Source organism: Hyperolius riggenbachi, chromosome 1 (assembly GCF_040937935.1).
Source record: "Hyperolius riggenbachi isolate aHypRig1 chromosome 1, aHypRig1.pri, whole genome shotgun sequence".
Taxonomy (NCBI): Eukaryota; Metazoa; Chordata; class Amphibia; order Anura; family Hyperoliidae; genus Hyperolius; species Hyperolius riggenbachi.
In genome coordinates this window covers 375,192,539-375,215,351 of record NC_090646.1, presented here as the reverse complement: position 1 = coordinate 375,215,351, position 22,813 = coordinate 375,192,539, and the positions used below count along the sequence as shown (strand labels likewise).

Sequence of the window (22,813 nt, the reverse complement as noted above, 5' to 3'; positions counted from 1 at the left end):
AGGAGAATGTTTTGGAGGAAGAGTGTGCCAGACTCGTGTACTCCCCCATCGGATGCAAACACGTGCACAGTTATATCTTTTCCTACACTTTACCCACTTTAAATAAACTTGTTGTAAAAGTCTGATTCATGGTGAACAAGACCTGTTAGGCCTTGCATTAGTCATCCTACTGCCAGTGTAATGAGGTGGTATGGCCAGTGGTGGGTCTTCCATCTTCACTGGCTACCCTTGTTTTAATAGTGTGAATGCTTTGCTAGCTGCTTAAACCACATGACTTGTTGCTCAGCGGTCAGACTTTGCATGTACCGTATGTAATTTCAAAAGCCTATGCTAACTGCTGTTGACACACTTGCCTACTGATACATACTGTACCTGGTACAACTGATCAACTACAGACTCTGGGTCTTTTCGATCTCTTTAGGGTTGGTGCCTCAATACCCTCTTTGGGTTGTGACAAGGGACTCATTTTTGGGCTGTGATGTTAAGATGGCCACTAACTATCCAATCTTACCATTTCATTTCTATGTAATATAAGGTAACTGCCTGAAGTATCCATTCAGTATATTCACTCAATTTACCCTTATACTACATAGATTTGGTAAGATTGGATGAAAAAGATTGGATCATTAGTGGCCACCATTAGGTGGCCATACATGGTACAATTTTTCATTTTTTTCCGATTAGCTAATTTAGTTCGATTATTCCGTTAGATCGAATATAAAGATTTTTCCAGGATGTCCGATCTGTTTTTTCTCGAAAAAACGGGATAATCGTTCGAATTTCTTGATCGGAAAAAAAAACAATTTTCAACTTTCATTCGATTCGATCATTTAGATCAAATAAACGGGATAATCAAACGTTTTTATTGTACCGTGTATGGCCACCATTAGGCTGACAATTATCAGGAGGCTTTTCTGATGTGCTGTAAACTGTTTTTATATGCAAATGTTTCTGTGATACATGTTTGATTAAAGATTTTCTAAATTTATAATAAATGATGTTGTATGCACCTTAGTGTTACCCCCAAACATTCCCTCTTTCCCATCCCTCTCAGTTTTCAATTTTGCACTGCTGGGTGGCATAACGGAGTGCTTTATTTCTAGCTTTATGGGAATTTAATTGTGGGATTGAGCAGCTCTTTTCCCTAAGATTATTGTAATTCAATGCTTTAAAGAGCACTTGTAAAGACTCATAGCAAAACATAATAAATTATTCAGGATACACATTTTTATGTTAATGACCATAATTTCAGCATCTCAAGTGCTTCTTATAACTATATATTGCTCTATATTAGTATGTAGCCTGCCCTGCCAGTGATGTTTAGCCCAGGAAATGACATCATGCAGCCTTCTGCCCCAGAGTGCTCTGGGAGATGAACTGTTGTTACCTTTTACTACACGAGTGGGGTGGGGGATATCAACAGTGATGCACCTTGCCATAAAGATGCCACCACCACTGAAACTTTTAAGAATATCAATCAGGGTGAGGAAAAAATGTACACGGACTAAAACACTGACTAAGTGAAAATTGTAAAAAATAAATAATTTTGTTTTTTAAGTTACATTTACTAAAGTTTCTCTTTAAAGTTAACCTATAATGTTTTAGGCAAATTAAACATTTATTTATTTAATTTCTTAAAAGGCACAACTTACATATAGGGTTCTGCTGATGGACTATTGAATAAGAAGATATTCAGGTTATTTACATGCGATCGTTTGTAACCCAGTCTTTTTCCTGTTCCACCAACCTAGGGGGCCATCTTTCTGTGTTCTGTCTGCAGTTCAAGCCTCTTCTATTCACTGCAGTTTGCACAACAGGTGACCCCCCACACCCACTATTTTACCGGGTGCCTCTGGCACCTAAATTTCCCTTTATATCCACCATTAACATGAGCACCTGTGGGGCACTCAAACTTCCATGGCACCTCTGGCACCCATAGTTCCTGTTTCAGCTTATTTGTTATCCCATGCAAAGGAACCTGTGTCACCCCCACCACACACATACCACCATCACGAATACACACGCACTGAATAGGGAAGGTAAGAAAGGATGAATGCACCAAGCTGCAGAAACTACAATAGTATCTGCTAAGGATTACTTTACAGGGACACTGGGAGACTTGAGTATACTACAGAAAACACTAGAAAACTGGGATACATTATGGGGGACACTGGAAAGCTTGACTATATCATATGATGGAGGACACTGTAAAGCTAGGATACACTAGAACAGGCACTACAAAGCTGGAATATTTAACAGGAATTCTGTGATAAACTACAACTGACAAAAAGTTAGGATACACAAAAGAGGGCACTGGGATGCTGAGATACTGTACAGGACCTAGGTTCTCAACATGTGGTACGCCTACCCCAAGGGGTACTTCTGATGGTTCCAGGGGGTACTCATGCTTGATGTACTTAACCAAGTATACCAAATTTAGAGTTTTAGAAAATTATAAATCCTACATAAACAACACCAAATTAGTATTTTAGCTAATTAAAAGCGATAGTAAATGCTTGGAAATTGTTTAGAACCAATTATTATGTACTACGATGAAATATTTATTTGTCAAGGGGTACTTGTGATAAGGTTTACAATGCTAGGGGGTACTTGGCGAGTACAAGCTTTTATAAGGGGTACATACCAATAAAATGTTGAGAAACACTGGTACAGGCGACACAGGACTGTTGAGATACAGTACAAGGGGCACTGTAAAGCTGAGATGCTATGGAATGCTGGGATATGCTATTGGGATGCTGAGATTCTACAAGGGACAATAGGAAGCTGGGATACAATATGTAGGGTTGGTGGTGAAATAACGGGGACAAACTCTGTGGAGCACTGGTAGGTCCCCAGAGAGGCATACAATGTACACAGAACAGCAGGCAATCTTTCAACAGCACACAGACATGCTCCTCTTATGCTGGGCATACATGGTGCAATAGTTCCCCGTGAGCGGACAATGAAAGAAACGAGCGGCTAATAAGGAACTGCCCGCGGGGACGAGTGGGAATCGATCCACGCGCCCGTGCTGCAGACGAGCGGGGACGCGCCGGCATTGAGCTAGCGGCACGATTCCGGCGCAGAATTGCACCGTGTATGCCCAGCATAACCTACACACATATGCACCAACACTGTACGCACACACTTGCTGCAGGCCTGCTTTTTTACCCTCTCTCACCACCTTATGACACAGCAAAATATTTTCTCCTCTGCTTTAAGGGGATGAGAATCAGTGCATGGGGAGGCAGGGAAGTCTGAACTGTATGAGGAAATGTGGAGGCAGAGGAGGCCGGCTGTTTGGGTGAGCATGAAACAGCAAAGTGCTGTGTACGGCAGGCTACCTGCAGTTGTCTCTACAAAACAAAACACTTAAGGATCAATCTAATTCACTTTTTCTGCCAAGTTTTCTCCTAGGAGATATTTTCACATTATAAATAAAATGCCTTTAACCCTCCTGTTAATTTTGCCAGGAGGGAGCACAGCAGTTTTTTTTTTCGTTTTTTCTCCGATCAGGAAATCCCGTTCAAAGAACAGGATTTCCTGAAGGGCTTCCCCCTTCACCATGGCGACGGGGCGGGATGACGTCACCGACGTCAGCGATGTCGTGATGTCATTAGGAGTCCCGATCCTCCCCTCAGCGCTGCCTGGCACTGATTGGCCAGGCAGTGCACGGGGTCTGAGGGGGGGCGTGCGGCGCGACGGATAGTGGCGATCGAGCGCGGGACGGCGGCGATCGGTGTGCTGACGCAGCTAGCAAAGTGCTAGCCGCGTGCAGCAAAAAAAAAAGTAAGTAAATCGGCCCAGCAGGGCCTGAGAAAACCTCCTGCGCGGCTCGTTCGGGGTTACCGCCAGGAAGGTTAAGCACCCAGCACCAATACTTACAAGTACAAAGGTTATTTTAAACAGAAGATAAAAAATGATCTCCTAGGAGAAAACTTAGGAAGAAAAGTGAATTGCATCTTATACACTAGAGGATGCCGCCTTTACCTGGATAGCCTTTGTTCAGAAACAGGAATCAGGAATCAGGAATCATTTATTTCGCCAAGCATGACTGGGTCATGCCCGGAATTGGATTTGGCACAGTACATATAGCTCAAGAGAGACAACAGTAGGTAGCGTAGAACAGCAGAACAGAGTTAACACTACACTTATACACAGAGGAAAGCAATTACATTCACATTACATTCACATTATATTGCACTTGACATTTGTGTTACACGCTACAGCACTTATACACAGAGGAAGCAATTACATTCACATTGTATTGCACTTGACATTGTGTTACATTCTAGAGCAGCATCTACCCCCATTACAGTACTCATGGAAGGCCTATCAACACTTTTTGTCAGTTTTTGTGTGCTGATGGGAGTATGTGGAGGGAATTAAGGAGGCTGACGGCCGCGGGAAAGAAAGAGTTACTGTGTCTGGCCGTCCTTGTGGAGATGGCCCGAAGTCTCCGTCCTAGTGGGAGCTGACAGAAGTAGCGGTGGCCCGGGTGAGCATGATCGTTAGCGATTTTCAGCGCCCTTGATCTCAACCTTCTCTTGTGTAGGAGGTCAAGTGAGGGGAGAGGTCCTCCAATGATCCTCTCCGCTGCCCTGATGACCCTCTGAAGTGTGAGCCTGTCACTGGCGGTTGCGCCGGTGTACCAGACCAGGATGGAAGAGCAGACGATCGATTCGATGGTGGCGGAGTAGAAGCTGGTCAAGATCTCCGGGGCCATGCCGAACTTCCTTAGCTGACGAAGGAAGTAGAGTCTCTGCTGGGCTTTCCTTTGGATGGCAGTGATGTTAGGCCTCCAGCTGAGGTCGCTGGAGATGGTAGTGCCCAGGAGACGGGCGCAAGGCACTCTAGCTACCTCCGTACCATCAATGTGAATTGGTGGTGGGGTGGGAGTGGATTTCCTGAAGTCAATGATTAGCTCAACAGTTTTTGCAGTGTTGAGCACCAGCTTGTTCTCCTTGCACCATTGGGAGATTCTTTCCACCTGCTGACAGTACTCCTGGATGTTGTCCTTGGTGACAAGACCGACAATGGTGGTGTCGTCGGCGAACTTGATGACCTTGACTGAAGCTGCCTTGGATCTGCAATTGTTTGTATAGAGGGAGAATAGCAGTGGAGACAAGACGCAGCCTTGGGGGGCACCTGTGTTCGTGGTCATGGTTTGTGAGTGGATGTCACCAAGCCTGACAGTTTGGGTCCTGTTGGAGAGGAAGTCCGTGATCCAGCGGAGTAGGCTTGGATGCACACCAAGTGTGGCCAGTTGTTCTTGTAGGATGCGTGGACAGATAGTGTTAAATGCCGAGCTAAAGTCCAGGAGTAGTATTCTGGCATACGTGTCTGGTCTGTCAAGGTGGTCATAAATGAACTCCAGGCATATGTTTATAGCGTCGTCAGTGGACCTGTTTGCCCTATACGCAAACTGATGGGGGTCTAGAAGGGGCAAAGTTGAGATCTTGAGGTTGGATAGGACCACTCGCTCTAGAGTTTTCATTATGATGGAAGTAAGGGCTACCGGCCTGAAGTTGTTCAAACAGCCCTGGCTGCATCATCACTTTAAACATAAAATGAAGCACAGGAGAACCATCCATTAACTCAAGGTAAGTTCTGTTTGTGTTGCTGTCTGTGGCAGATAATCTCTTCTTGAATTTACAAGACAGGAACCACTACTGAATGGGTTTGATTGATAATTTATAGTGGACCTGAACCTAGAACGTCCTCAGCTCTAAAAGATAAGCAACAGCATAATTACCTTTAAAGAAACTCTGTAACAAAATTTTCATCCTTATTTTTTCTATCCTATAAGTTCCTATACCTGTTCTAATGTGCTCTGTCTAACTGCAGCCTTTCCTAGTTGCTCAGTGGCTGTATTATCTCTGTTATATGACCTAATCTTCTCTCCTCTGTCGGATCTGTTGGGCTGAGGCAGTCAAGCTGGAATGTGCTGTGCTGCGTTTGATTGGATAGAAGCTATACACACCCTCTCCAGGCCCCCTGCACACTCTGTATGACTCACACACTGAGCTCCTCTCAGCCTATCACTTGCTATGTCTTTTGTTTGTAAATACTGCATAAAAATGGCAGGATTGCAGCAGGGAGTGGCAGAAACAGCACAGAGAGGCCCAGGAGAACATAATGAATAGAATGGTATGCTTTTTGCTGTAAACATTTTAGAGTACAGATTCTTTTTAAAGAAAAACATTTTTTGTTACAACTGACACATATCCTGCAATAAATCTGCAGTGTGTCTACTTACTTCTTTCATGGAAGCAGACATAGGGTTAACAGCCTGTGTTTACAAATTAGCTGCTCTGCCAAGGCAGCCAGCTGACACAGCTGAGAGAACAAATTACAACTTGTGGATAGTCACAGATGAGGGGGAATTAGACAGGCTAAAGTCTCTAAATACATGGAGGGTGCATTTCTCTATGTTTTCCTTCCGCCCTGTGCAAGAGTTCAGGTCCACTTTAATGATTTCTAATCTAAAAGATTTGCATGTATTAGTAAGGAGGTGGAAACATGTTTTTAAACTATATTAAACAAAAACAAACAAAAAATAAATAAGTAAGTAACAATAATGGACATTCTAATAATCCCAGTAACTACAGACCATTGTGATCTAAGCGGAATAGTAGAATACTTCTACAGATGATAGCTGTTAATCCTCAGTGGTATATAGCATACAAACCTTTGCACTCAGAGACACGCTTGGAGTGGAGGTATTCAGTGTAGGTTCCTGCAGGACAGCTTTTGCAATCCATTTGGCCCTCTTCATTCTGATATGAGCCAATCCAGCAGCTTTCACATGTGTTGTGTTCCAGGGAATAAAATGTACCCTTTGGGCAGTTTACTGGGGGAATGAATGAAAGAGTCAATGATACACACACAATTCAAGTTCCGTCAGAAAACCTGACATAAAATCTCAGCGCTGTAGGCTATTGCATAAAACACACATCTAATCTACAAAGACTTAATTGCCATTCTTAGGCCAAATCCAACTAATCCAGGAGATAAATTCACGATGAAGTATTAAAGGTGCTCTTTATTGCTAAATAATAGCTGTCTGTCTACTGTAAAGTTACCACCAGGGATAGCAAATGAAAAATACGAATGTAACAGTAAGGCGATTACTGTTGATTTATCTTAATCCTATAATGTGGCTCAGGAGTTCAGTATTTCACATTGATCAACACATTGTAGTGGGAACTAGCTTCACTTTTCAAAGTAGCAATGTTTTCTTGTGTTGTAACATTTGGCAGCCCACACAGAATAACATGTTATTGAGCCAGATTTTCACCATGATTGCAGTAAAAAAAAAAGAGTTAACACTATGTGAACATAAAGGAAGAGGTTTAAAATATGCAGTATATGAGCATACATTTCTGATAACTTCTAGGGATTGTCCAATACCACCTTAGTCTGAAAATCAGCATTTCTTCTTTCCTCTAAAATATTATTTACTATTTACAGCCTTAAAGAGAGACTAAAGTCTCATACAATTCACATCCCCGTGGCTGAACACTAACTAAATCCCCCCAAAATCTCTGGTGCACACTGCTGGGATCGCTTCCGTGAGAGGCAGAGCTTTCGGCTGCAGCTCTGCCTCTACACGCGTCTATCAGCGCAAATTGCCGCCTCCGCCCACCCCTCTCAGTCTTCTTTCACTGAAAGGGGCAGGGGAGAGGCAGAGATACACGCGGATTGACATGCATGGAGGCAGAGCTGCAGCTGAAAGCTCTGCCTCCCGGGGCAGCAAAATCCACGACCAAGAAAGTCGTGGATTTTGCCCCGGGGGGGGGGAGGAGAAGTTAGGGGGGAGTTAGTTAGAGTTCAGCCGCGGAGATGTGATGCTTTAGGTAGGGCGATGATGTTAAAGTGATTTTTTAACCACTTGAGGACTGCAGGGCTAAACCCCCCTAGTGACCAGGCAATTTTTAGCTAAATTGGCCAGTGCAGCTTTAAGGCCAAGCTGCAGGGCCGCACAACTCAGCACACAAGTGATCCTCCCCCCCTTTTCTCCCCACCAACAGAGCTCTCTGTTGGTGGGGTCTGATCGCTCCCCCCATGTTTATTTTTTTAAAATAAATATTAATGTTTTGTTTTTTTTCTTTAAAACCCCTGTTTCTTTAAGTTTATTCCCTCCCTCCCTCCCCACAGCCAGCCAATTATGGCGATCGGCTGTCATAGGCTTCTGCCTATGAGAGCCGATCGCTCTCTTGTCCCCCATGGGGACAGCCGTGTCACACGGCTGTCCCCAGTGAAGCGCTGCTGCTCATCGCAGCGCTGCACCTAGTAAATAGACGGCGTGATCGCCGTCTAACAGTCTCCCGAGCGGAAATAGCCGCTCGGAGACTGAAGGCAGGGCGGAGCTCCGCCCTCCGAGCATGAGATGCGCGCACCATGCGCGCGATCTCATGCAAAACAGAGCCCCAGGACTTTACGCCAATTGCCGTTAGGCGGTCCTGGGGCTGCTCCTGCGGCCACGCCTACTGGCGTGACGCGGGCGGCAGAAGGTTAAAATGCAAACGTGAATTTTATGAGACTTCAGAGTCTCCTTAAACCTGCTACCAGAAAAATAATTGTAGCACAACAGCATTCAAACAGTTAAACACAGCACAGTGTTCTGCAGTGGAAAGCTCCTTCAGCTTATGATCTGCACCCAAGAGGTGATAACATTATCTTTTGTTTACATTTCTCAGTTGCTACAATTAGTTACAGCCAGCCATGTGCAATAGCTGACATATGAGAAATTATCACTAGATAGCTGCTGTATTTATATATTAAAATCCATGAATAAGATGCAATGGCAGCTTTCAGAGCAGATAAATTGTACTTTGGAAGCAGGCAATATTACTTGTGCAGAAATGCAAATATGATAACTGTATGGGGTAATAAAAAGTAAGAAAACATATTTTTATTGAATGTTATGTCTGAATTTTATTCCACTTAAAGAGAGCCATAGATGAAAATGAAAAAGATTTTATACATACCTGGGGCTTCCTCCAGCACCATACACTCTGATCGATCCCACGCCGCCATCCACCGCTGCCCGCATCTACGAGAACCGGCTCCCCACTGTTCCGTCAGTCGGAGCCAGTCTAAGCGTAAGGGAAGTGCGTTGGTTGCATAAGGGAAGCAGCTGCTGGAAAGATACGTAGAGGGCGCACTTCTCCTGCATAGCTGGCTCCGATGATGTCAGTGACGGGACCCGGTTCTTGTAGATGCAGGCAGCGGAGGATGGCGGCGTGGGATCGGTCAGAGCGTATGGGGCTGGAGGAAGCCCCAGGTATGTATAACATCTTTTTCATTTTCAAGGTTCAGGTTCATCTCTGGTTCCCTTTAAATAAGACCAGAAGATCATTTCCACCACAAATCCCCATAAACATGAGATTTACCCTAATTTAAAGCACATCTCCATTTGTTTTAGTGTGAACTCCCCCAAGAACCGAACACTCTAACAACAGTACTAAAAAAATATATAACTATAACTGGATATACTTATTCCTCCATTCTGGACACATGATAACTGTGACATGAGCTGGGCTGTGTCTTGAGAATGGACTTCTTGGTAGGGATGAGCTTCTGAATTCCGCATCGGAAATCGGCATTATGACTCAGAATGCAGAATTCAGAATGCCCAGTGAAATTCTGCGGAATTCTGCTGGCATTTCCACCATTACATTATAGCCAATACTGCTTGCTGACTTCTGTAGTTAATTGCAAAGGCCACATAAATGCACAATAGTGAGAACAAGAGATATTTTTTTTCCAAGAAGACCTTGTCGTTTTTGAGAAAATAGATTCTATATGCTTCAAATATTTTTTTTTTTTTTTTTAAGCAGGCAAAATGACATTCTGCTGGAGAATTCCACACTTTACATTAGAGTAAATACAGCCAATTTCCGTGGTTAAAGCGGACCCAAAACAAACATTTTTTTAATTAAACATATTTTAGCTGCACCACTCTGACACATACAAAGATAAATAAACACTCCTTCAAGCCTATGAGCATTTCAGTGCATGCTTTTCACCCTTCTCTTTTCATAACTAGGGTTATACAGGTGGCAGCCATCAGCAATTCCTCCATTGCCGGACACCATCTACTCCACCAGTTTGCCGGATTTTGTCCCGACAATTTGAAAGGAAGGGAGGGGTTCCTCCAATAAATGTAAAATATTTTATATTTGTCATCATGCAGCTGAAAAAAGGCTGCTATTTATTATTATAATTTAGAGAATAGATTTTACTTATGAAATCTTGTATTTTTAATTTGGGTCCACTTTAATAGCAAAGCCCCCATAAATATAATCTTCACCAGATTTGGAAGTTATCTTCAGGGGAACAAGTGAAAAAAAAATTCCAAAAGACTGTATTTTTTGAGAAAATGGATTTTGAATACTTTTTTTTGTAACTGGGTAAAATGACATTACGTTGCACACACCTTAATATATATTAGTTTTTTCTATCGATTTTCTTCAGTTCTATGAAAATCAAATAAAAATAAATAAATCGAAAAACCAATTAAAAAACGATCGGAAAATCGATCGAAATTCAGATCGGACATGTTGGAATTGGAAATAATCGATTTGGCAGGTAAATCTGCCAGAAAATTGTATGGTGTGTACCTAGCATAATGTTTAGTTAGATGCAATCCAGTAACACAGCAAACAATGACAGCTATTGTCACATAGGGGTTGATGCAGAAAAGGCAGATAATCATTGCTGTGCGGTGTGCAATGTTAATGGCTTTTTCTGCATCAACCCCATAGGTATTTAGACAGATTCTCTTTCTGAGTGGGCTGAAAGTACAAATAAGCCAGCAACGAATAATTCAGATGAAGTAACCAGATACCGCATTTGACTTGTGACACATTCACTTTCAGAAATGAAACATGATTACACCTGGAAATGAGCACAGATGACCTTGGAATGTGCAGCCATATTTCACAAACGCTGCCAGTCTTGAAGCAAACCTTTTACAAACCTGAGCAGTAGAAAGCGATCCAATGATAAAAAAAATACATGACCAGAAGTTATCATCTATGACAGTACATTGTTGTAACACTCCATAGATTCAAGGATTTCAGCTGATGAAATTCAGTTAAAGTGAAAGCACAAAAGCATAGTACTCACCTTCAATTTTGATTGGCCAATCACAGAGCAATTTTCCACCTCCATGTAGAATAAGGGGTTACCTACATAATCTGCTCATAGTATTCAAAATATGTTGACTCTAACACTACATGGAGGTGGTAAAATTGGCCAATCATTGGCCAATCACATTTGAAGGCGTGTACTAGGCTTTAGATGAGCTCCAGTTGTAACTCAATCCTGGTACACACCTTCAATTTTGATTGGCCAATGACTGGAAAATGTTACTATCTCCATGTAGTATGAGGGCCAACGGATTTTAAATACAATGAACATATTGTGCAGGTAAGCCCTCATACTACATGGGGGTGGTAAAATTGGTCAGTGATTGGCCAATCAAATTGATGTTTGTACCAGGCTAAACTGGTCAGTGAAGCCACCAATAACATTGACAGGAAAGCTTGGAATGACATAGGAGAGTGACCTAGACACGTTAAAGTGTGCATATTATCTCGGCAATCTATACTGCAGGAACCGCCTGTTTTGTTTAAGGGATACTGTAGGGGGGTTGGGGGAAAATGAGTTGGACTTACCCGGGGCTTCTAATGGTCCCCAGCAGAAGTTCTGTGCCCGCACAGCCAGTCACTGATGCTCCGGTCCTGCCTCTGGTTCACCTCTGGAATTTCAGACTTTAAAGTCTGAAAACCACTGCGCCTGCATTGCCGTGTCCTTGCTCCTGCTGATGTCACCACGAGCGTACTGCGCAGGCACAGACCATAACTCATTTTCCCCCGACCCCCCTACAGTATCCCTTTAAGGTAGCCATACATCAGGCGACATGGAGGCCGATCCACCATCCCGTCCGATTATTATAATCGAATCAGATGAAAATCAGTAAAGCCAAGTGCAGGCCCAACCAACGATGCAACCAATTTCGGGACGAAACTGGTTGCATAAGTCGATTGCACGTGCTGCAAGATGTAGGGCCGATTTACTCGATCGGATGTGCAGTGGAAACAGCGTGCAATTTCTGTACGAACGCAATGAAGCCCCCGGTGCTGTCCCCCCTAATTTTAATTTTAAAGTGCCCCCCCTACGGGTACACTCCGCTCTCAATACACATGCGCCCCAGGTTGTTGCCTAAGTGTGCGTGTGACGTCAGACGTCACACACGCAGCTACGTTACTAGGCAACCACGTGGCGTGCGTGTATGGAGAACAGAGTCCTCCCAGAGCCAACGGAAGTCAAGCGGAGGCCACAACAGGTAATGCATCACTTGCACTGCGCACCGGGGGTCATTTAACATTATGTGGATAGCATCAGGGCAGGCGAGGCAGTCGGATGCGGCATCATAAGGCCGATTCCTGATCAATTTCAGCATGAAACTGATGGGGAATTGGCCTGTGATATATGGGCAACAGACATATCTCTCTCTAATCAGATTTGATTGGTGACAGATTTGTCTCTTAATTGAATCTGCCCATCATTACTAGATGTATGAAAATGATGTATGACCTTAAAGAAGTTTTTGCTGCTACTTACATCCAATTATATATTTTTCATTCTGTACCCAGTTTGGATTTCCCGTGTATGTGACAGGTAAACTTTACATAAACAATTTTTCATTTTCAGCTATATATAATATATATTTATTTATATATTTGTAGTTTCATTATTTTGCTAATTTGAAGTGCTGAGCTTTCCAGCATACAAAGCAGAAACAATGCTGTTATTTCTCTATGTGAACTAGTCAAGGCTTCATCCACTTTAGGCAGGAAAGATGAGACAGGTCCCTGCAGTCAATGATCAAGATAAAGACTTGCAGATATCATCTATCATTCTCAGTGAATTATCCACCTCAGTATGGATGAACTACACCTGTGACACACATTACATGGCTCTGGATGCCAAGACACAAATTACTTTCCAGGCTGGCTTTATGAACAATACAATAGCATTGGCTAAATTAAAGGATGACTTCTGATAAAGCTGAATTCAGTATAAATGTAGTGTGGGTGTTATAACATTGTTACTGGAAATACCAATTAAATAGGCCAGGTCCTGTTCCCTACACTTGTGCTGTTAAGACAGACCCAACATTACAGAAGAGTGCCTTGGTTGATCACAATTAAAGGCATACACGTAAAAAAGGTACAGCGGTGATTTAAGTGCCGGGGGTAGCCGCTAGTAGAGTATCTGTAGAAATACTGATATTCTACTATTGGGTAATACGATAGAAGAATTTTTAACAATATTTTACTAATCACTAAACCTAGCTCTAGTCTCACTTAAACCCTACCTCTATTGATGCCTAACCCTAGCCAACCCCCCTTCCCCCGCTGCAATGTCTGCCTATATATGTGCTGCTAAAAACTTCTATAGCTAAGTAACCATGGGCAGATCATGACCCGATTGATCGGGGATCTCTGATAACAAACAATTGTTCCTAGACGCAACTGGCTGAATATGCACGTAGTGGATGAATAGTGTACTGGTTAAGGGCTCTGCCTCTGACACAGATGACCAGGGTTTGATTCTTGGCTCAGTAAGTCAGAACCTATTCAGTAGGAGACCTTGGGCAAGACTCCCTAACACTGCTACTGCCTATAGAGCGCATCCTAATGTTCTGTGTCTTGTGTCATTTACACCATCGAAAACGAACAATCTAGCTAAAACTTAGTAAGGATCAGAACGATCCTCCAAGATTTAAACCAACATGGCCATTGTTCAAAAACAAAAAATTGCAGCAGGTGGCGTGCGTTATTTCTCTTTTACCAGACTGTCATTTGAGTCAATAGACTGTACTTTTAATTGATCAATTTGCATGACTGATTATTCATTTCTAGTGACATATTTTTAACAAATTCCATTGGACTGCACAAAGAATCGGTATGCAAGAGATGTGCTGGTACCTCACTACTGCAGTGGAGGGTGCAGGGGTTGTGTAATAGGGAAAAATCATGGAACAGAACACAGGAAAACTTCCAAATAACAAGTACAAATGTGCCCAAGAAAAGAGATATATACTGGTTTGGCAGAGGCTGCTAAAATATTGCAGATGATTGTTGCCAAAAGTCTTCCCATCTGTGGTACATAGCAGTCAAATAGCATGTGTCTCAAATGGCAAACACTTTTTAAAGCATTAAGGGTAACCTGCAGACTTGATGTTGGGAGAAGATGATATTTATAACTTGATATTTATAACTTCAGCTCAGTGTTTGGAGAGTGATGTTGAGATTAACAACCTTGTTTTCCCTTATATAACTATACTAGCTGATGGCCCAGCGTTGCCTGGGTATGTATTTGGCTGGTGTTGGCTCTGCCCACTTTTCCTAACTCTAACACACAATTATTCAATTACTCAATGACCTAATTTGTGAGCTTTGAAGTCTTTGGCATCAATAATTTGCATTGACATGAAACAAATCTGATTGGCTGTTTGTGGTTCCACCCCCTTTTCTGGATTTGAACCCCAGTAACCCAATGGCCAACTGTACTAGGTTTGAGGCTTGTGCCATTAACAGTGCAAGAATGGCATCAATTAAATATTCCCCTTGAAAATCAATAGGTGAATTTTGATTGGCTTTTGTAGGCTTCACCCACTTTTCTGAATATTAATCCCAGTCACCCAGTGGCCAACTGTGCAAAGTTTGAGAACCCTACCATTAACAGTGTAAGAATGGCTGCAGTTTACTTTTTCCCGGTGAAATTTGTATTTGTCTCCACCCACTTTTTGGTTATGGGGATAAAAAGTATCCTACATGTAATTCCAGGTAATGTACTATGTGTGTGCCAAATTTCATTCAATTTCATTCAATTCAGCTGTTGCGTGATCGAGTACCCAAACTTTCACATTAATAATATTAGTGAGATTACTTGTGTTACGGAATAGACATCATAAGATAAAATCTAACAAAATGTTTGTCCATATAATTAGAAGACTGCTAAGTTCCATTTGCCTATGGTGGCTGTGCACAGTTGACTGTCTGTATCTGGGAAAGGTAGAGTGGTTTGCCTCTAAAGCTGGCCATACACTAGGCCGATTCCCCGCCGATCGACAGCAGATTCGATCACTGGGATCGAATCTGCTGTTACATTGTTCACGCTACACGCTAAATTTCGATCTATTTCGTCCCAAAATAGATCGATCCCGTCGATCGCTCCGTGCGGGAAATTACCGTCAATCGTCCGCGGGTAGGGAGTGCGTCGCTAGCGGCGTTCGAGTGCCCGACGACCGACGCAATAGAGTGGCAATACATTACCTGCTCCACCGGCGTGACTCACCCCGGTCACCGCTGCTCCGTCTCCGCTCTGGTCTGGTCTTCGGGCCCCGGCATGCTTCACTTCTTCTAGCCCGGCAGGAAGTTTAAACAGTAGAGGGCGCTCTACTGTTTAAACTTCCTGCCGGGCAGGAAGAAGTGAAGCATGCTGGACCTGGAGACCAGACCAGAGCAAAGAAGACAGCGGAGACCTGGGGACTGGAGTCGCGCCGGCCGGAGCAGGTAATGTATGCGGGGGGGGGGAAGGGAGGGGAGGGGGGGAGCGGCGGCAGCACCACCACAGATTGTGAACGGTCTCAGACTGAAATCGGTTCACAATCTGTTTGCAGTAAAGGCAGCCATACAATCCCTCTCTGATCAGATTCAATCAGATAGGGATCTGTCTGTTGGTCGAATCTGATGGCAAATCGACCAGTGTATGGCTACCTTAAGGGTGGCCATACATCAGACAATGTATGGGCAGATCCACCAAGATCAATTTCATGCTGAAACTAATCCAGAATTGCCCTTGTGATGCCGAATCTGCCGCCTCGCCTGTCCGACAATGTCCCCCATAATATTCCAAAAAGAGCAGGAAAACCGATGGTATCCATGCATGGGCCAGTAATGATCTTATTTGGCAAGCGATAAAACACATTACCCCAAAATCTAACAGATAATAGATTATACTGCTACTCCGAGTCCTGCTAATGGTGCACTGCTCACTGCAGTTCAGTGTTACAGAGGATACCCAGCAGTCCCTCCTCCAACTACTCAAATTACATTTTCTGCAGTACCCGATCAGCTTTTAGTTTCATGCTGTTTACTGCTCTCTGTGGAGGCACATATTTTATTGACCAGTGTCTACCTGTAAGGCTTGGTGGTGTATTCTCCACAGTCAGCATGCAACGCATGAGCTGACGTGGAGGAGGTACACACACCAGCACAAAGACACAGGCTATCCCTAGTATAGTGGAGGGGAGGACTGACTCCAATAGGAGATTGTGGCGCACAGAGCCGGTGCAGATCTGACAGCCACAAACAATGCTTTCGTTATAACGTCTCAGCGCAAAGTAGCGCTGAGCGCATAAACCAGAACTGAGGAGATCAGGACAGGTAGACAGAATGAACGCTTGCTAGCTAGCGGCTACTTAGCGACAGCAAGCGTCCAAAACCAGACAGACTGGAATGAGGCAGCCAATGCGTTGCGGCGATGGCGTGCCTCACAAAGACAGGACAGGATAGTCAGGAAATAGCAGGATCGAGATAGATGAACGTAACACAGATAAATATACAATAAGTATGTTTTCCTAGCGTATTACAATTACAGCTATCAATGAAACTATTTGTAACGTCTGACTAACATATGTATATATCGGCAATGAACCGATATATGACATAAGCAGGAACGCTGACTAGGACTGGAGTAATACAGGGAACAGGACTCAGAAGGATTCGCTATCTCTTCGCAGAGATGAACGCAATCCACAAACAGTAACAGAACTGGATTCAGAAGGATTCGTTATCTCTTCGCAGAGATGAACGCAATCCACAAACAGGACCAGGAACAGGATAACTAGCTCAGCACGGGTGCTCACGGTACGCGCAAACTACCAAAACGTGCTGGAAAACTGACTAACTGAACACAGGAAATAAACAGTTCGTGTACGTATATATATCAGCGACACTGATGTATCAACGTAACACGAATACAAGGAAAATAATAAACGTGCTGGTATGCATATATATTGGCAATGAACCAATATATGATGCAAAGACCAGCAAAGTATCTTTATAACAAGAAACACGATCGGGGGCTAAAGCGACAGCAAGACGGGCTTAAACTGAAGCTATGAAAACCCAAGGAAACCCTGCAGGAAGCAGATCTTTATACTGAGGTCATCCAATGGGAGCAGACATGCAGATTCCCACACAGGTGAATGATAATCAGTCACAAGCTGACAGCAGGGAAAGACAGACAAAGCTATGCAGCTTGCATGGAAATAGATCAGAACTGCCTGAGCTGCAGCACTACTACTTCCAGCAACAGCTGCTGCAGCAGCGATCATCACAGTACCCCCGCCCTTAAAAGCGGATTCCAGACGCTTTTCAAAACTGAAATTCCCAACAAAACAGTCTGACTGATAATTCATGATGAACGGGACAGCCCGGCAAGACCGAATTCCAGAATCAGTCCCCACAAGACTGGACCCATTAGAACCAGAACCTACAGAACCATGCCCATCAGTACTACAAGCCCCAATGTGACACCCATCAGAACCATGATTTCCAGAAGAAAGCCCTCCGAAATTCCCTGAGCGATACCCACCGCCTTCCAGGAGCCGTTTAGAAACGCCAAAGCCTTTGCAATGCCCACCGGTACTGTCTTTACCAACACAAAACCCACTGTTGAACCAGTCCAAGGCACCAGGACAAGTTTTCTCAGAGACCTCCCAGAACACCTTGAAGCTCCAAAGAGATCCCCATAGGTCAGAATGCCCCTTAGGCTCACATGGAGAACTATCAAGAACCCCTATGGAACCTAGGGCAGTTCCCGAGTCAGGGCCACAAGGACAAACATCAATATCAGGGCTTTCAGGGACCAGAACCATCTCTGGGCATGCAGGCAGACTGGCAACATCAGAACGTGTTCCCACTAAGGAAGCATCAGAGCACGCTAACACCTTAGACACACTTGGGCATTCTGGCACACAAAGAACATCTGGGCACACCGGCACAAGAGAAACCTCTGGGCATGTCAAGGAACTGTGAGCCTCAGGGTCAGCCAAGACAGGACCAAAACCAGGACTGGCCAAAAAAAAATCATCATGACTAAACTTCGCAACTACTGGACTTTTACACAAGAATGCTGGATCAGACTTAGATGTCGCTGATTCCAGCAAAGTCAGTAACAAATCAGATTCAGGGGCACTAACAAGACAGGACAAATCTTCTGATGTATGCACTGAACCAGATAGGGACTCCACAACTACCTCTGGACTGGACAGAGACTCATTTAATACACTGGATTGGAGCTCATGAGGCGCTGCAGAACAAGTCAGTATTGCAGCAGCCCCCACTGGACTAGGCAAAACTGAGGAATTCCCTGGACAGGAAGGGGACTCTGGAACCTCTGCCACAGCGGCCAGAGAACCAGAATCTTTCAGGATACAGGGCTGGGTTTCAGGAACACTCATCAGACCGGACTGAAATTCTGAGATTTCTATTATTTTGACCAGAGAATCAGAATTATCCATGTTACAGGGCAAGACTTCTGAAACATTCAGAGGACAGGGCTGGAGTTCCTCGGCTGTTACAACACTGGAGAGGGACTCAACAACATTGGTTAAATCAGACTGTGTACAGGGCAAGGTATCTAACACAATTGCTGACGAGGACAATATTTCAATGGCTTCTGCTTTGCTGGGCAGAAATTCACCAAGTTTTATTAGAGCAGACTGTAATTCCAAAACAGCTGCTAGACAAGTGAATATTACTGCAACACCAACTGAGGTAAGCAGTGCCTCAGACTCCTCTGCTAGAGGGTTTGAAATATCCAAAGTACTGGGTGAAGCATAAGACTCTGCGACCACAGCTTCACTGGACAGGATCACTGAACAGTCCATATTGCAGGGCAAAACCATGGAAGCACCTGCTGGACAGCATAATGATTCTGTGACCTGAGTTTCATTGGAGAGATCTACTGCACAATTCATGGTACAGGGCAAATTTATTGGAACATTTTCTGAACAAGGTAATAATTCTGCGATTTCAGGTTCACAGAGCAGATGCTCTGAGCTATTCACGAAACTAGAGCGAGGTGTAGAAACAGGAAAATCAAAACACAATGTTTGCGCATCTGAATCACCATTCAATTGTAAAATTGGAAAATTCAGATGCTGGGGTTCTGAGGTTTCTGGACAGGATTGCTGGGACTCGGAAACTGATGTAGTGCATCTATTGGCATCTGCTGGATCAGACAGGAGTTGAACTTTATTAACACGGGTAATTTCTGCAGAAGTGTTTGCAGAGACAGGCAATATTTTTCTGGTGTCTGTTTCACTGAACAAAGACTCATGAGTACTGGCTAGGCTGGACTCAGAAGTCAGCAGGACCTCTGGATTCTCTGCTGAGAAATTTGTGCAGGGCAAAGTTAAGAAAGTATCAGTGGCTTCTGTTTTACTGGGAAGTAACACTGAGTTATCCATGGTACAGGGTGGAGTTACAGGAACATTCACAAGACATGGCAGGGACTCAGTAACTGGAGAAGTGGGACAGTCTCCAATTGACAGTGTGTCTTCCCTGGTATCAACTGATTGAATCGCATAAAAATCATCCAAAATCATTTTCCACACATCGATCAATGGAGCCACAAAGTCATACCCACACACACCAGTTTTTATTAGGTTATAGGTAGACTTAATGCATGCATTCAATACTAATTCACTTTTTGCACTGTAAAATTGACAAAATGAACTTGAATCATTCTTCCATTCACAGACCAGGGCTTCCATCTCTCCCCTCTCGAATGGAGGATCCCATGCATACTTAACAGCGAAACATTTAGGCTGATCACAGTCTGCAGATATGATTGTGGCAGGCACATGTATAGGGTTAATTAGCAGGTGATTGGCAGATTCCTTATTCTTAAGAATCTCCAATACCTGTAGCAAGTGTTGAACTGTAGTGTATGCAAACTTCCCTTGGTTCACAAATAAGTTGATTTGTTCAATACTCTGTAATATCTCATCATAATCATACTCAGATAATTCTTTTAAACAAAAATCTTTATTTTCCCTAGCCAGGGAGGAAAGTTCATTAGTAGTTTCATAAGTCCATTTAACTCCCCTGAAAGACAATTGCATTTCATTATCTGTTAATGGCAGAATCTCATTATAGGTCTCAGTCGCTAAGGATAACGACTCTGCAGATCGGACACGTTTCTTAGAACGTTTGCGTTTGGCCTTAGACCCTGCTGTTTTTGGTGATTTATTCAAGGCTGCAGGAAAATTATCAGTAACACTTTCTGCTTGCTGAACATTTTTGCAAGCAATTGAAGGAGTAGCTGATTGGCCTGCTGCCAGGAGTTCATTAAGAGGAAAAGGCAATGGATCTATGCGCAACCAGTTATGGATCACAAACGCTAGAAATTCCAGCGGTCTATCTTTCAAATCGGAATGATTGAGAACATCAAATGCCCACTGGAATAATTCCTAGAGATGAGCGTAATGACCTAATTACGATTTTGCGAAATTTCGCGTAATTAGTGTAATTACGATTATGGCCGTAAGTACATAATCGTAATGAAGAAGGATTTCGCGAAATTTCGCGTAAGCGTAATTTTCGCGTAATTTTCGCATTACAGTCGTATCGTGCCGTAATTTCGCATTAAACGCTACCGTAATTTCGCGTTAAACCGTAACGCTCCGTATAATATAAAAAAGCCGCCGACTTTAAGGGTTAATAGCAAAGCCCCCTTAAATGCTAAGAGCCTCAAATTTGGAGAATATATTAAGGAGATCAGGAGGAATAAGAGGAAAAATTTTTTTTTCAAAAAGACCTTATAGTTTTTGAGAAAATCGATGTTAAAGTTTCAAAGGAAAAAGTAAACATTTAAAAACCCGCCGACTTTAACGGTTAATAGCAAAGCCTGCTTAAAGTTTAGGAACACCAAATTCCCAGGGTATATTAAGGGGATCAGTGGGAATAAGAGGAAAATTTTTTTTTTCAAAAAGACCTTATAGTTTTTGAGAAAATCGATTTTTAAGTTTCAAGGGCGAAAATGTCTTTTAAATGCGGAAAATGTCAGTTTTTTTTGCACAGGTAACAATAGTGTATTATTTTCATAGATTCCCCCAAGTGGGAAGAGTTTTACTTACTTCGTTCTGAGTGTGGGAAATATAAAAAAAAAACGACGTGGGGTCCCCCCTCCCAGACCTCTTTAACCCCTTGTCCCCCATGCAGGCTGGGATAGCCAGAATGCGGAGCACCGGCCGCGTGGGGCTCCGCACCCTGACTATACCAGCCCGCATGGTCCATGGATTGGGGGGTCTCGGAAGGGGAGGGGCAGCCAAGCTTTCCCCTCCCCCTCCGAGCCCTTGTCCAATCCAAGGACAAGGGGCTCTTCTCCACCTCCGATGGGCGGTGGAGGTGGAGGCCGCGATTTCCTGGGGGGGATGTTCATGGTGGAATCTGGGAGTCCCCTTTAAAAACGGGTCCCCCAGATGCCCACCCCCCCTCCCAGGAGAAATGAGTATAGAGGTACTTGTACCCCATACCCATTTCCTTTAAGAGTTAAAAGTAAATAAACACACAAACACATAGAAAAAGTATTTTAATTGAACAAAAAACATAACCACGAAAAAAGTCCTTTAATATTCTTAATTAACCATTAATACTTACCTGTCCCTTTAAAAGCCAGTTCCCACGCAATATCCTCGGAAATGTTCTATCAGTTACAATGTAACAAAGTTATTACAATGTAACAACTTTGTTACATTGTAACTACGCCGCACCCGACGTCACTCACCGCCGCCGCCGCCTCCGCGTCTGTGCTGCAGGACCCGACAGAGCTCTGAGCTATAGCTCAGAGCTCTCCAAAGCATCTTTGTATTTGGGCTCCAAGGAGCCCCATTGGTCCTTAGCAGACCAATGGGGTTCCTTCTGATTTGAAGGAACCCCATTGGTCTGCTAAGGACCAATGGGGCTCCTTGGAGCCCAAATACAAAGATGCTTTAGAGAGCTCTGAGCTATATAGCTCAGAGCTCTGTCGGGTCCGTGCAGGACGCTAAGTCCCCGCCGGCTCCGCTGCCCTCCCCGCCTCTCCCACATGTCACCCACATGTCACCCACATGTGGGTGACATGTGCGTGACAGATGTGGGCGGGGTGGACAGCGGGAGCTGCGGGGACTTAGCGTCCTGCACGGACGCGTATGCGGCGGCTGAGCGGCGAGTGGCGTCGGGTGCGGCGTAGTTACAATGTAACAAAGTTGTTACATTGTAATAACTTTGTTACATTGTAACTGATAGAACATTTCCGAGGATATTGCGAGGGATCATTTATTTAAAGGGACAGGTAAGTATTAATGGTTAATTAAGAATATTAAAGGACTTTTTTCGTGGTTATGTTTTTTGTTCAATTAAAATACTTTTTCTAAGTGTCTGTGTGTTTATTTACTTTAACTCTTAAAGGAAATGGGTATGGGGTACAAGTACCTCTATACTCATTTCTCCTGGGAGGGGGGGTGGGCATCTGGGGGACCCCTTTTTAAAGGGGACTCCCAGATTCCACCATGAACCTCCCCCCCAGGAAATCGCGGCCTCCACCTCCACCGCCCATCGGAGGTGGAGAAGAGCCCCTTGTCCTTGGATTGGACAAGGGCTCGGAGGGGGAGGGGAAAGCTTGGCTGCCCCTCCCCTTCCGAGACCCCCCAATCCATGGACCATGCGGGCTGGTATAG

The 22,813-nt window shown here is 43.9% G+C and overlaps 1 protein-coding gene across 2 annotated transcripts in view; it reads right to left on the bottom strand.

Moving 5' to 3' along the window:
• SVEP1 (sushi, von Willebrand factor type A, EGF and pentraxin domain containing 1) overlaps positions 1 to 22,813 on the bottom strand; it is a 456,592-nt gene that overhangs the window by 211,435 nt on the left and 222,344 nt on the right. For both annotated transcript variants that reach the window (XM_068234340.1, XM_068234341.1), the window contains one exon: positions 6,692 to 6,853. In XM_068234340.1, coding sequence (XP_068090441.1) covers positions 6,692 to 6,853 — 162 coding nt within the window. The remainder of the gene's footprint in view (positions 1 to 6,691; positions 6,854 to 22,813) is intronic.